This window comes from Haliotis rubra, unplaced genomic scaffold, assembly GCF_003918875.1.
Source record: "Haliotis rubra isolate DU_JTF1 unplaced genomic scaffold, ASM391887v1 Scf460, whole genome shotgun sequence".
Lineage (NCBI taxonomy): Eukaryota > Metazoa > Mollusca > Gastropoda > Lepetellida > Haliotidae > Haliotis > Haliotis rubra.
In genome coordinates, this window is record NW_025767147.1 from 398,643 (window position 1) to 414,246 (window position 15,604).

At 39.0% G+C, this 15,604-nt stretch overlaps 1 protein-coding gene across 3 annotated transcripts in view; it reads left to right on the plus strand.

Annotated features, from left to right (window-relative positions):
- Positions 1–15,137, plus strand: part of LOC124290289 (high affinity cGMP-specific 3',5'-cyclic phosphodiesterase 9A-like) — a 109,494-nt gene extending 94,357 nt beyond the window's left edge. For all 3 annotated transcript variants that reach the window (XM_046727003.1, XM_046727001.1, XM_046727002.1), the window contains exons 4-13: positions 808–910; positions 2,637–2,779; positions 3,177–3,318; positions 4,115–4,210; positions 6,980–7,102; positions 8,038–8,198; positions 8,623–8,725; positions 11,052–11,156; positions 11,919–12,065; positions 13,448–15,137. In XM_046727003.1, coding sequence (XP_046582959.1) covers positions 808–910; positions 2,637–2,779; positions 3,177–3,318; positions 4,115–4,210; positions 6,980–7,102; positions 8,038–8,198; positions 8,623–8,725; positions 11,052–11,156; positions 11,919–12,065; positions 13,448–13,606 — 1,282 coding nt within the window. In that variant the 3' untranslated portion in view covers positions 13,607–15,137. The remainder of the gene's footprint in view (positions 1–807; positions 911–2,636; positions 2,780–3,176; positions 3,319–4,114; positions 4,211–6,979; positions 7,103–8,037; positions 8,199–8,622; positions 8,726–11,051; positions 11,157–11,918; positions 12,066–13,447) is intronic.
- Positions 15,138–15,604: the final 467 nt, after the last annotated feature.

A 15,604-nucleotide genomic window follows, 5' to 3' on the forward strand; every position in this document is an offset into this window, starting at 1 on the left:
ATTTCTTTCCACATGTGATGAGAGGGCGGGTCTTAGTCTAGGAAACTCTATGGTATTTTAATCTAATAGAGAGGAAGCACTTGCTCATGTAGTGTATTTTGATATGTTGACTTGGTGAACAGAACTGATTATGTGAAAGGGGCGGTGGGGTAGCCTAATGGTTAAAGCGTTGGCTCGTCACGCCGAAGACCCGGGTTCGAATCCCCACATGGGCACAATGTGTGAAGCCCATTTCTGGTGTCCCCCGCCGTGATGTTGCTGGAATATTGCTAAAAGCGGCGTAAAACCAAACTCAGTCGGTCAGTCAGATTATGTGAAGTGCTGTTGTCAACATTGACAGCTAAATGGGAAGATTTTACAGTCTCTTCAAACACCTGGGTTATTATCCAATTCACTGTTGTATTCACGACTGTTGTATTCACGATTGTTGTCTAGCAATGTTCCAGCCCTATGTTTGTGGTCTTTAAATAATTGAATCTGGACCAGACAATCCAGTGACTGACATCATGAGCATCGATTTTCGCAATCACATCAACCAAATCTGACCACCTGATTCTGTTTCCCATACAACAAGCATTGTTGCTTCTTACAGAAAGCATGGGTTGCTGAAGAAAACATCAGGCTCCATTCTTCACAGGTTTAAACCAAAGAGGAGATGTATGAAGTAGAGATGGCGGAAAATATTGAAAATTGGAAATATAGTTGATGGGAAGATGATGGTTAGTCAGGCATTTGCAGATGTATTTGTTTCCTATGCACTGATGTATTGAAGGTGTGTCACGCATTCACGGATGTGTTTGTTTCCAGGTTACAGAGGCTAGAGAAGCGGGTGTTTGTGGACAACGGTGACATCCCCTCCATCGTCCACGACATGAAGGAGAAGGTGGAAGACTTTAAGGAAAAACTAGAGGTATGTTTAGGAACATGTAGAGATATGTCTTGGATCAGAAGTGTCCCATGTGCACCATGAATTCTAGCAACTCCATCAACGTGGTTCGGTGGCCCTGTCATTGATGTGATTGCCTGTGAGGGTCAAGGTCAGGTTGCATCCCCACATGACTGTGAAGCCAACTCCCTGTTTCTGTATTGATATTGTTGCAGAAATCTAGTCTTGATTACTGTGTGTATATTAGCAAAGTGACACTTGCTTGAAACCAGTGTTAGTATCTAAACTGAAACATTGCATATAGTGTAGTAAAGATGTTGTATTTCTGGGGAACTATCCCGTGTGGCGTGTGGTCCTGTGCACAGAGCTCAGGTCACGAATCAGTTGAAGTTAAGCAACGTCGAGCTCGGACAGTCCTTGGATGGGTGACCGTGTTTGGCAGCTTGACTCCTGAGAGTTTCTAGGACTTCAGTTCTGCCCCACAACGAAGCACATGTGATACATGTGGTCTCACCTTAGTTAGTTTGTTCAAAATTGCCTCTGTTCACCCAGCAGAAAATGGGTACCCGGTTGGATAAAGTCATGTGACTATAACCTTCTAGCGCCTCACAGGCAGCTTGGGTTATCCGGGGTAATAATAATCAGATTCTGATTAAGAGCCGCGAGCAATCACTTGGTGTTTGGAGACTGTGCGCTATAGAAGATGACTTATTATGATTATAATTATTATTGTTCACCACACCAACTTCTAAATGCCAATCAAAGAAGTACTTAGATGACCATAACACTCAACTTTAACAAAAAACCTACGATATAGATATCAATAGTGCTATGATCGCTTTATAGGACTGGGTCTTTTTTTTTTTTTTAATTTTGTATTTGTTGCATTTTTCAACATTTTATACAAACAGTTAACAATGATATTCCAGTATACATGATGAACAGTCAAATTGTTTTAGCAGAATAAATCATGACATGACGACCAGAACTTGTAGAAAGCATTGATATCACAACTAATTATTGACGAACACTTTGTTAGCATATAATATTCGAACAGTTTATGTTGAAAAAGATGGCATAGTGTTGTTAAACTTATTTCGAAAAATTAGTTCTTTGAAAAGAATTAAGATGATATTTATTGGATTATTGTTTTTATTTGGATAACCAAGCAATACATGTTTCTTTTCAATTTTCAGTTTTATTTGTGCTTTAGCATGTAGCCAGTTCTCAAGTTGTTTCCATATATGGTTTACCTTGCTGCAAGACCAGAAGAAGTGGATAGTTGTTTCTATATCTTCGGAGCAAAAACTGCAATTACTAGTGTCTTTATATCGTATCTTTTCTAAAAAAATGTTTGTTGGTAAGATATGGTGTAAAAGTCTGTATTGGAACCATTGTAGTCTAGTATCTTTCGTACATCTAAAGGGAATAATATTGTAAAGACTGGGTCTTAGTGTTTTTAGTTTTATACCACTTTTAGCATTACTCCAGCAAAATAACATCGACGGACACCAGAAATAGACTTCAGTCATTGTATCCATGTGTGGAATCGAACTCGGGTCTTTGGTGTTACAAGCTAATACTTTACCCATTATGCTACTCCACTGCCCTGAAAATATGGTATGAAATGGATACAGATACTGGTATGACGTAACTACAGATACATGTGTGAGTTGGTATTGGAGGAAAGATGTGCCGTCAGTTCCTCTGTAGTATGGAAACTTCACTTTCACTGGATATCTTGTTTCAGGGTGTTGAACATTTAAGCTGGCTAGGTCTGTTCAAGGATATCTCAAGTGGTACATCATTACAGCCATTTTGGGACAAACAGAAATCTCTCAAAAAGAGTGAGCAGCATAACCGACGGGTTTTTGAAAAGTTTATGAAAATGAGGTGAGTATATCTTTAACCATCATCTTAATTATGCATGTGTGCTTTGTTAGGGTTTGCTTTGGTGATGAGAAAATATGGTTCCATGACATGTGTTGATGAATAATGTGTTTATGTGCACAGTAAAATGATGGTGTTCAGTGGTGTCAGGGAATTGATTTTACGTGAGTAAATAGGTTTATGATCATGTACGTCAGGCTTGATGACATGTTTGGTGCTTGTCGTTGTATCCCTTTTGTGTAGATGTATGTTCATAATGCTAGCTACAGATTTGTCTGGACCAGATTCAAATCCTGCTTCTTGAAATTCCAAGAAAAATACATTGGAAAATAATATTTGTCATGAAGACTGTTAATATTCTGTAGCCTTCAGGATAATTACAAATGACAACTTTTTGCAGTCAAGTCCAGATGACAGATGAAGTTCGTGACTATTTACGGAAGCCTACATTTGACAACTGGCAGTGGGACGACTCTGAAATGCTCATCCTTCTCCGCCAGATGTACATAGATCTCGGCTTTGTCACAAAGTTCAATATCGAAGTAAGTCATTGCAAAGAATCTTCCATAATACTGCATAATTCTAGTTTACATGTATTCTCACCAATGTTTGCACAAGAAGGGCATGCAAACGTGTCTGTGTACCAGGCTTTGATGTACCAGGTTGTGATTATGAAATATTACAGATTGTTGTGATGTCGTAAGTCGATGAAATATTGAGGAACGGGACCCTTGGCTAGAATTGGTCTTCAGCAAACCATGCTTGTTATAAGTAGCAACTTATGGAATCGGGAGGTCAGGCTCATTGATTTGTTTGATGTATATCATGATGGTGGTAATCAAACAATCACATTCTGCCTTCCATATAAAACAACATTCATTTTTTCATGAAAGGGTTCGCTCCCAGCCATGATGGTATTCGGTGTAATCGTATGTAAGAAGCGACTAACGGGATTGAGTGGTCAGTCTCTCTGACATGGTTGACACATGTCATCGTATCCCAATTGCACAGATCAATGAATATCACTGGATTGTCTGGTCCAAACAGCCTTGATCTAGCTGGAACATTGCTGAGGGCAGCTTTAAACAACAAACAAAATAATCATGATGATGCACAATGAAATGGCACGTCCTAATTGCTTTGAACAAACGATGATTTAATGATGTTGCCCTAATCATTAAGTGGCTTTATATCACGTGTAGGTTCCTGGTGCATATTATATGATGTGATGGTATGTTACAGATGCTTGTATTATGATATATTACCTGTTACAGATGCTTGTATCGTGATATATTACCTGTTACAGATGCTTGTATCGTGATATATTACCTGTTACAGATGCCTGTGTTACATCAGTGGTTGTATGAGATCTACAAGAACTACAATCAAGTGCCTTTCCACAACTTCAAGCATTGTTTCATGGTTGCACAAATGGTAAGTTGGCAACGATAGGAGGTGGCTAAGTGGCACAAGCATTTGCTTGTCATGACTAAGATCCAGGTTTGAGTCTTGACATGGGTTCAATATATGGAGCATATTTCTAGTGTCCCTCACCATGATAGTGCTGCAGTATTGCTAACATTGCATAAAACAGTACACTCTCACTCCCATACTCCCGGAAGGTCGAGGGGTTGATCCCCGACCGCGTCATACCAAAAGACGTTAAAATATGGTACTTGTTCGTCCCTGCCTGGCGCTCGGCATTAATGGGTACAACAAGGACTGGTCGGCTCTGAGTCAGTATAATGTGTCTGAGTGGGGTATTCATGCTTCACTGCGGCATGGTATCTCAGTGGGCTAGCACTATAAAACCAGCTTAAGTCTGGGCTAGTACAAGCAGCCGCACATACACATGCACACGCATGCACGTCGTCATATGAGCGAAATATTTTCAAGCACGACGTTAAACCCAAATTCACCTCACCTCACCCCATACTGACAAAGGGGTGGTTGGATAGCCTTGTGGTTAATCACAACAAATACCCATATTTGATTCCCTGAGGGTATTCAATGTGTGGAAGCCAATACTGGTGTACCCAGCTGTCATTTTGCTGGAATTTTCAGGGCTCGATTTAAGAGATGTTAACCTACTTGCACCAGGTGCAACCTAAGGTAAAATCTTGCACAGCCAAATTCCTGTTGCACTGCAATATGTAATGAAAGAAATATGCTGTTGAATTATTTAGATGTTTTATTCAGAAGTTTACCCACTCAAAAGTTGACTTGCACCTGGTGCAAGTTAAACTAATAACTAGGTTGCAGTTTGTAATATTGGGATGCACCAGTGCAAGTAACAGAGCCCTAAATAAAGCCCTGATATTGCTAAATGGGGCATCAAACCATGGTCAAGGCCTCTCATACTGATAGAGTGGCGTAGGTAGCCTAGTGATTAATACGTTTGTTGGGCAAAGGGTGTAGGTTCTGATTGTCCACATGGGTACAGTGTGTGAAGTAATTTCTGGAGTCAACGCCATGATATTGCTGAATTATTGCTAAAACCATTTTCACTCACTTCCATACTAAAAGCTGCACAGTCTAGCTGCAGCATTGTTTTAGGTAAGCTGATATTTAGTGGCTTCATTGTTTTGAGTTTCAGGTATATCAACATATATTCTAATGTGCTTGCAGACTGGCTTGTTATCCCCCGCAACACGTTTTGCGGGGGGTATTAAAATGGACTCCGTCTGTCCGTCCGTGCACATTTGTCTTTTCCGGAGCATAACTCTAAAACTGTTCAATATTTCTTCACCAAACTTTGCACATACTTGGATCTGGTGGTGTACTGGTGCCTTTTGGTAGTTTTGGAATTCTGAATTAAATATTTTTGGCGTTTCCATGGCAACAAGTTTGACTTTGCCTGAAATTGGTGGTAGTGCTCTTTTCCGGAGCAGAACTCTAAAACCGTTCGCTATTTCTTCACCAAACTTGGTACATGGATAGATCTGGTGGTGTACTGGTGCCTTTTGTTAGTTTTGGAATTCTGAATTAAATATTTTTGGCGTTTCCATGGCAACAAGTTCGACTTGGACTGAAATTGGTGGTAGTGCTCTTTTCCGGAGCAGAACTCTAAAACCGTTCACTATTTCTTCACCAAACTTGGCACATAGATAGATCTGGTGGTGTACTGGTGCCTTTTGTTAGTTTTGGAATTCTGAATAAAATATTCTTGGCATTTCCATGGCAACATGTTTGACTTAGCCTGAAATTGGTGGTAGTGCTCTTTTCCGGAGCAGAACTCTAAAACCGTTCACTATTTCTTCACCAAACTTGGCACATAGATTGGTCTGGTGGTGTACTGGTGCCTTTTGTTAGTTTTGGAATTCTGAATAAAATATTTTTGGCATTTCCATGGCAACAAGTTTGACTGAAATTAGTGATAGTGCTGCTTTCTGGAGCAGAACTTTAAAAACCTTTCAATACTCTCCTTCCACTTTTCTATATACACTACTAAATATTTGACATAATCATAACTCGTAGACATAATCATGAAGAGTATTTTGCCATTGCGGGGGATATTGATGACTTTGTCTTCTTGTTCTGTATTTCAGCTGAATGTATGATCCATCGCTGTTCTGTGTTTCAGCTGAATGTATGATCCATCACTGTTCTGAGTTTCAGGTATATCAACATATATTCTCAGGTGCTTACAGACTGGCTTGTTCTGTATTTCAGCTGAATGTATGATCCATCGCTGTTCTGTATTTCAGCTGAATGTATGATCCATCGCTGTTCTGTATTTCAGCTGAATGTATGATCCAACACTGTTCTGTATTTCAGCTGAATGTATGATCCATCGCTGTTCTGTATTTCAGCTGAATGTATGATCATCGCTGTTCGCTGTTCTGTGTTTCAGCTGAATGTATGATCCATCGCTGTTCTGTATTTCAGCTGAATGTATGATCCAACACTGTTCTGTGTTTCAGCTGAATGTATGATCCATCGCTGTTCTGTATTTCAGCTGAATGTATGATCCATCGCTGTTCTGTGTTTCAGCTGAATGTATGATCCATCGCTGTTCTGTATTTCAGCTGAATGTATGATCCATCGCTGTTCTGTATTTCAGCTGAATGTATGATCCATCGCTGTTCTGTATTTCAGCTGAATGTATGATCCATCGCTGTTCTGTGTTTCAGCTGAATGTATGATCCATCGCTGTTCTGTGTTTCAGCTGAATGTATGATTCAACGCTGTTCTGTGTTTCAGATGTATGGCCTTACATGGCTCATTGATCTGCCGTCCATGTTAGACGATGTCGACATACTCACTCTCATCACATCCGCCATCTGTCACGACCTTGACCACCCGGGCTATAACAACGCGTATCAGGTAGGTGAATAAATGGCATGTCAACACTAACATTTACTTTCTGAAATGATGATCTTTATGATGCGGGTTTTTTAATTATCTTTTAACATATAATAGGAATGCATATGAACATGGAGAAGGTGTCTTCATTTTGAAAAAACGAAGCTGGAGAAATCTTGACTTGCTATAGTGGTTGACACATACTCGTGAACTTCCTGTATTGAGTATGTAACATGTAAAACTTGTTGAATGACATGATGTTTGCTTGTTATTTGGTACTGCACTCAGCAATATTCCAGCTATATGGCGGCGGTCTGTAAATAATCGAGTCTGGACCAGACAATCCAGTTATCAACAGCATGCATATCGATCTACACAATTTTGATACAATGACATGTGTCAACCAAGCCAGCGAACCTGACCACCTGAACCCGTTAGTCGCCTCTTTCGACAAGCAAAGGGTTACTGCAAGCCAATTCTAACCCGGATCTTTAGGGGTTGAAGGACATGAAAAAATGTAATCAACCAGGAAGAATAAGTAGATACTCAGTAGCTAAACAATTATCAGGAGCACTGAATCAAATGATTTGCCAGAAATTTGGTAATTGAAACTAATGTAAAACTGCCATTGATCTGTGTCTTATACAGTAAAGTATTTTCCACAAGTACGTGCTTGGTGGAAAAGATCCAAACCATTAGCTGAGCATTGTGTAACAACTGGAACTGCAAATGTTTTCGAATTTTACTTTTATGTTGAGCTAGCAAGGAATTTTATTTAATGTCAAACACTACAGCCACTTCAAGATGAAGGGTGTGCTTTGTTCTGTACAGTGATTCTGGAATCTTTTCATTTCAATTAAGGACCTTCATCTAAGGTGCTGAGCTGTAAATATGATCATGCTTAAAGTATATTTGATATTGCTGACTAATTTGATCTGTGCCTTTTTTGTTTGCAGATAAATGCTCGTACCGAGCTGGCACTTCGGTATAATGACATCTCTCCACTAGAGAACCATCACTGTGCAGAAGGATTTAAAATATTGGAGAAGAAACAGTGTAACATTCTACGTAATCTTCCCCGAGATGAGTACCGCAGGGTACGAGAGGGTATGATCAAGTACGTAGCCACAGTTGTCTCCCTTTGACGTATCATGCATCACCTTTATTTAAACTGATATGAGAAATCACACTCAGCCTCAGAGTTGCTGGCAATATGTACTCTAAGTCAGTGTAGAAATCAACAAAATCAACCCTGAGAATTCAACCATTGTAGTTATATTACATTAAAGATATAAATGATGCCATTATTGTGTTGGTATATCCAAGATGGCTGATGTTTCTGAGAGACAACGTACAGAACAAACAGCATACATTCATCCAGTCCCTGGTAGCTTCCTATCTTCATGTTCTACTCTTCTTCTGCTTTTGAGGTTTAACATTTATGAGAGAGATGAGGAGATTTGAAAATCATATCTGTTTGTTTGTTGCATTGATTTTGTAAATGAAGAATGTTTTCTACAAAAGAGCGTTTTGTGTTTCAGGTGTATTCTAGCAACAGACATGGCAAAACACAATGAGATTCTACACTCGTTCAAATCCATTGTACCTGCGTTTGACTTTAAGGACAAAGAACATAGATCTGTGGTATGTATGAAACAGGACAAATATTTCTTTAAAAAGAAAAACAATATTTTAAAAAAAATAAATAAATGAAAACCATCAAAATATAATGTGTGAATAAGGTGGATTTTTAATATTTTTGTTTATTAATTATGTTATTTGAAACATGCTGTATTTCTGACAAATTGATTAATTGAAACCAAAACAGGCAAGATCTTAACATCTTGTTTTGAGGATGAACACAATGTTATGTAAATAGTTGGGTACGACGTTCTACAAAATCAGTTTCTTATGAGACTCTTTTTATCGAATGTTCTGTGACTTAAGGAATTACAAGGTGTTGCTATGGTTACACTGACCTTGTATTCTCAGGCTTTATTGATGGAGATATGTTTTTTACCCTGATTGTTTATCTACAGGCCAACAACAAATCATCATAACTGCAGCTATGGTTGTTCAGGCTAAAAAAACATTGCTTCTCAGACAGTGGTCCATATGCACAGAAAATCTCAAGAACATTTTTTTCAAGTCAAGTTTTAATTTTAAAATATTTTAAATATTTTTTTCAAAATTTTACTTTAAAATATATATTTTTCCTTTACTGTTCATTTCTATTTGAAATATTTTATATTTTCCTTTACTGTTCATTTTCAGCACTTTATAAAAAAATGAAAGAATATCACTCCATTGGCAAATTGTATGCACTTGCCTGAGAGACAATATTTTTTACCTATATGGATATTCTTTAAAAATATCATGTTTTGTAAACTTGATATGTGTGCTCCTCTCTCAGCTGATGATGATACTAATGAAAGTATCGGACATTTCTAATGAAGCTCGGCCTCTTGATGTTGCTTGCGCCATGGTCGCATTGTTTACTGCAAGAATTCTTTAATCAGGTTTGCAGACTGTAACAGTGTTTCAGTTTTGTCCCTTTCAGCTTCCACCATGGTGCAGCTGGTTTTATGTTTTCTATGCATGACTTTTGTATCCATCCACAACTGGGAAATGGCGGAAATACTTGTCAGGTGGAACTGTTAAACCGGGTACACTAGATTTGTGGATACGTGGGAAGTGTCAATTTTGGAAAATCTTGCTTCGTTTTAGGCTATTGTTTTGTAGACACACGTGACGATCCGAGTTAGAATTGATCGTCAGTAACCAACGCTTGTCGTAAGAGGCGACTAACGGGATCAGGTGGTCAGGCTCGCTGACTTGGTTGACACATGTCATCATATCCCAATTGCGTTGATCATGATTTTGATCACTGGATTATCTGGTCCAGACGGCGTTAAACAACAAACCATGCAAACAAGAATTGTAGACAGGGCTGTGAGGATGGGAAAAAAACATGGTTCAGGGACTTTGGGACCAACAAGAAAACTCCGAGGAGAGATGGATTACAATTAAGGATCTTATATCAGTTCAAACTGACAAGTATTTTCCTTTCTTTGTTTGACCAGACAAATTTAAATTCTTTCCTTTGACATTATGCTTTGAATTACAAACATGCTTATTACAAAATAATTTTCTGTGACATCGTATGATGCATTTCTTAACCTTCCAATGTTTGGTTGTGACTTGTAAGTAAAATAAAAATTCAAATTTGTCTGGTCTGGAGTATTTGTATTTTATTTCACAGCACAGCATGCATGATGTTCCTACGTGTTCCATTTCGACCTTTGACTTATACTTTTTGCTTGCAGTGAATGTATTCTACAGATTGTACTCTGTTGTTTTTGCCAAAAGAGTCATTAAATTTTGAGTTCAAAGTGTTGGGATTTTTGGGTCTTAATTAAAAGTTTTTGGCCATATTTTAGCAATATGACAGGAATATCACTCACTCGGACACCAAGAATCAACTTCACAAAATTTGCCTGTAAATCTTTGTCTCGGTACAACTTGACCGTTGTACCGAACCGATGTCCTACAGGTACCCTTTCTGCAGCTTTGGGTTAGAAGGGTAGCCTAGTGGTTAAAGCGTTCACTCGTCACGCTGAAGGCCCAGGTTCAGTTCCCCACATGGGTACAATGTGTGAAGCTCATTTCTGGTGTCCCGGCTGGATATTGCTAAAAGCGGCATAAAACTAAACTCACTCATTCTACATCATGTCAGATTGACACATTTGGGTATATTTATTGTCATTCCTGAAAATTGATAACTATGAACATTCCGCCATCTGATCCCTGAATAGCAGATTCTATAAAAGTTTGCAAAACTTAAAAGGAATTTTGTACTCCAGGGTTAATGGTTCTCTGGGCAATATCGGTGGCAGTATCTTTCCAATTTTTGTGTTTTCTGTTTCCACTTGTTTTATTTATTTTTCTGTTTTTTTCCCTTACCTCTCAGCTGTTGATGATATTAATAAAAGTGGCTGACATTTCAAATGAAGTTAGACCCATGGAAGTTGCTGAACCATGGTTGGATTGTTTGTTACAAGAATTTTTCAACCAGGTAAATTCATGAGTTTTAAGACTTTACAATAATATTTTACTGATTATCATATCAATAAATAAATTGAATACCGTTTAAAAAAATAAAATTCAGAAATTATTAAACGATCTATTTATTCATTTCCTTAGATGTTTGGGGAGCAGTTCAAAAATTTCATATCAGTTAAGAAAAGTGTATCTTCCTTTAGTTTTTAAACCAAGCTCCCTAACATTATATTCTGGTTGATTTTATTTGGAAGTCAAGCACAACAAAAGTGTGAGGACCAACAGCAGCACTCTTTTCATCTGGCGCCCCGTGAAGGTCCGGGTTAGAATTGATCTTCAGAAACCCATGTTTGTCGTAAGAAGAGGCGACTAACGGGATCCGGTGGTCACACTCACTGACTTGGTTGACACATGTCATCGGTTCCCAATTGCGCAGATTGATGCTCATGCTGTTGATCACTGGATTGTCTGGTCTAGACTCGATTATTTACAGACCGCCGCCATATAGCTGGAATATTGCTGATTGCGGTGTAAAACTAAACCACTTCTCACTCACTGTCTAGTGTTTCATGTTATTTTGTGTGTTAGTGATATAACTGGAGCTGTACTGAGTTGAACCTTAAAAACCTTGAAACACAAAGTACAAAGTTTACCTGACATTTAAGTTTTGAGATGCTCCCTTGTGGTCTGAAAAGTAAACATTTTGTGTAGAAATAGATTATTTTTAATTGGATCATATGATCTCCTGTAATTGTTATTTTTGTTTTCATTTTTGCAGAGTGACCTTGAAAAGTTAGAGGGGTTACCTGTCGCACCCTTCATGGATCGTGACAAGGTCACGAAGCCATCGTCTCAAGTTGGTTTCATCAAGTTTGTTTTGCTGCCATTGTTTGAAGCTCTTGGGAGTCTCTTTCCCAAAGTAGAGGTAACAGTCTTGTTTGGGTCACTTTATTTTTGGTGAATAGGTGAGGGTGAATTTTAGCCTGGGGGGCCCGCCTCCGTGGTGTAGTGGTTACAGCGTCCGCCCGGAGAGCAGAAGGTCGCGGGTTCGATCCCCGGCCGCATCATACCAAAAGACATTAAAATATGGTACTTGTTGGTCCCTGCCTGGTGCTCGGCATTAATGGGTACAACAAGGACTGGTCGGCTCAGGGTCAGTATAATGTGTCTGAGTGGGGTATTCAGGCTTCACTGCGGCATGGTATCTCAGTAGGCTAGCACTATAAAACCAGCTTGAGTCTGAGCTAGTACAAGCACGACGTTAAACGCAATTTCACCTCACCTTTAGCCTGGGGGAAAAAAGGAATGTTTTTAGCTCAACACATGTTTTTAGGAATATTTTTAGCTCAACACATACCTTTAACATTTTATGATGTTTTGGCCTCATAGTTGTCTTGAATATTTTGATATTTTTGGGGCTCAGAATGTTTGCTAGAGACAGGACATTTTCTCAGCTTCAGTTTGGAGAAACAGTTTTTTCTTTGATAAGTTGAGCGAAACATTTTTTTTGAGAGGATATTCTGCAAATAAAAACCCTGATGAACCAATTCATATTCCTAGTTTTTCTGGAACAAATCAATTTTGTTAAGAAATCCTAGCCAACTTATAGTCCGTTTGGCTCAAAAGCGGACCGATGAATTGCAATCTAACTCGAAAACTAATAAACATAACATACTCAATGAAACGCTGATCATAATCAAAACATCATACCCACTCTGTGAGGTGTTTTGCAGAATTTTTGTCCTAAAAATAAAAAAGTTGTTTAAGAAACTATCATTAAAATATTGACACAGTTCACTGTTTGTTACGAGGGAGGAGTGCAGAGAAAGGGACAACCAGGTGTTCGAAAAGCACGTTCACAGACAAAGTTATTTATTCATTAACCTGTGCTGTGCCATCTCCATCCGTTCTCGAACATCTGGCTGTCCCTTTCTCTAAGAAGTTTGTAGCGTTACAAACAGTTCGAGAATAGCTAGCCTGGCAATTAGGTGCCTGTCTCTGAGAGTGTGGGTTTAAATCCTAGATCCTGATTCAGTATACGTACTTATGTTACATTTGACCATATTCTAAATGGCATTGGGGCGGTGGGGTAGCCTAGTGGTTAAAGCGTTGGCTCGTCGCGCCGAAGACCCGGGTTCGATTCCCCACATGGGCACAATGTGTGAAGCCCATTTCTGGTGTCCCCCGCCGTGATGTTGCTGGAATATTGCTAAAAGCGGCGTAAAACTAAACTCAGTCAGTCAGTCTAAGTGGCATTGTGTATTCACATCTTTAAATACTTACCTACTTACCTAATTCCACTTGCAGCCCGAAATCATCGAGCCTGTGCGGAAAGCGCTGGAATACTACACAGAGATGCAGAAGGCATTGGAAGAAGAAAAGAAGAAGAAAGAGAGCACTCATGGACTAACAAAACAAAATGGCATCACACCTGCTCAAGTCAGTAAAGGGAAGGTGCAAACATAGTACCCAACTGAATTAGGATCAAACACAAGACCATAAGCAGACGCAGAGGAAGGGAGGTAACTCCCATTTCAACATTTCAATGGACAAACCTCTACACTTTAAGGTGCTGCAAATATTGGACCAAGTGTTGAAATGGAAATGATTACAGGCTTTGAAGGATTGTAATGGGAGGAGCCTGACTGTTTTCATTCAAGGTTTCTAACACTGACAGATTGTGATTTTAATGATCAAACTTTAAGAAAACAATGTGCAAGTTGCAATTCTCAGAGTTACGCCATATCATGACTTCCAACGAAAAACATGTTCTGAGGATGAAAATAGCTCTTTTGTGGATTAAGTTAAAGTTCAAAATGAGTTATTTTTAACAATTATGTTGAAGGTCCTATGACAGACCTAGGTATATACATATATATATATATATATGTGTGGGTGTGTAAATACATATATATATATGTTTTAGAGATCCTCAGTCGAAGATATAGCTTGTTATAAATATCAAAACTGGTGCAAACTGTTGAGTGTGATTCAAGATCAGTTTGATGACATCTCTGTGCTGAAGATGGAATTTTGAACGGAAAATTCTTCTGGAGGATTTTGACAGCTGACATGTCCGCTTCTGTTGAAACGTGGAGTCAATATTGAGGAGAAAATCAACAGGGTTATGTTCTAATCTGTGTTCACATGTGACTCAAGCTGCCATGTGTTGTTTGATTCAGTGTTTCGCCACCTTCAAGTCACGTGTCAGCGTGTGATATTGACAAGTTTGTGATAGAAGTTGTCATGCGTGCATGCTGTTTGGAATCTGGTTCGTCGTTAAAGATAATTGCTTCATTGAAGCAACGTTTCAGTGTTACCATTTAACGTGGATTCAGTGACTGTCATTTTTAGGTTTTTCTCCATATTCAGGGATTTTTGGTTACTTTGACAAAGAACTTTGTATATTTTATCATTTGGAGAGGTACCTCATTGTCTGATTCTGTTTTCCTTCATGATAAACTTCTATGATATTAGTGTGGACATAACGGTGGAATTTATCCTAACAAGTGCATGTTGAACAAACCAAGACCAAGCTCCCCTTGAAGTAATCATTGTGAATATTTAACTTGTACATGTTAAATAGTACTGGAGGTAGTGGGGGTAGCATAATGGTTAAAGCGTTCGCTCATCACGCCGAAGACCCGGGTTCAATTCCCCTCATGGGTACAATGCGTGAAGCTGTTTTTCTGGTGTCCCCTGCTGTGATATTGCTGGAAGATTGCTGAAGCTGCCATATAACCTCACTCACTCTCTTTTAAACATAAAGCCCTTGGGCAGATTCACTGCCATACAAATGATTGGTTATTAAATAGGATTTAAATTTACTTTGTTAAAATTACAAAATGATTATTTCTCATGAACAAAGATACAGAGAAAGTGAGGCAATATTCTTGTTTTTTAGATTAGCCTATTTCTTTTTTTTCAAATACAGTGGAAGCCCTCTAAACCAGCAGCCCTCCAATCCAGCATGCTCTCAATATCGGTCCCCGCAGAAGCTAGTTAACTTATGATCATTTACACGCCCTATAATCCGGCGTCAGTCTATTCCGTATTTCGGCACAGCAAAGACCGCCCAAATGAGTGTTTGTACAGTAATTAACGCTCTCTAAATCTGCATCCGGTATCTCGGCCTATTTCTGGCCCTATTTTGAAAGAGAAAGCAATTCAGTTTGCTTCAGAATTAAATGTCAACGATCTAAGGCATCAGATGGGTGGCTGGCACGCTGGAAGACACGATACGACATGACACAGTTCAATGTGAGCGGTGAAAGGGTCACTGTAGGTCAGAGTGAACTTGACAAGAATATGATGACTATCAACATTTTGTTCAGTCGTATTTTACGACACACGGATCATTCTCAGGTTGAAAAGGGAAAAAGTTGTCTATACCGGCACGCCCTCTATACCATCATTTTTGACGGTCCCAACGCATGCCGATTTAGAGGACTTCCACTGTAATTA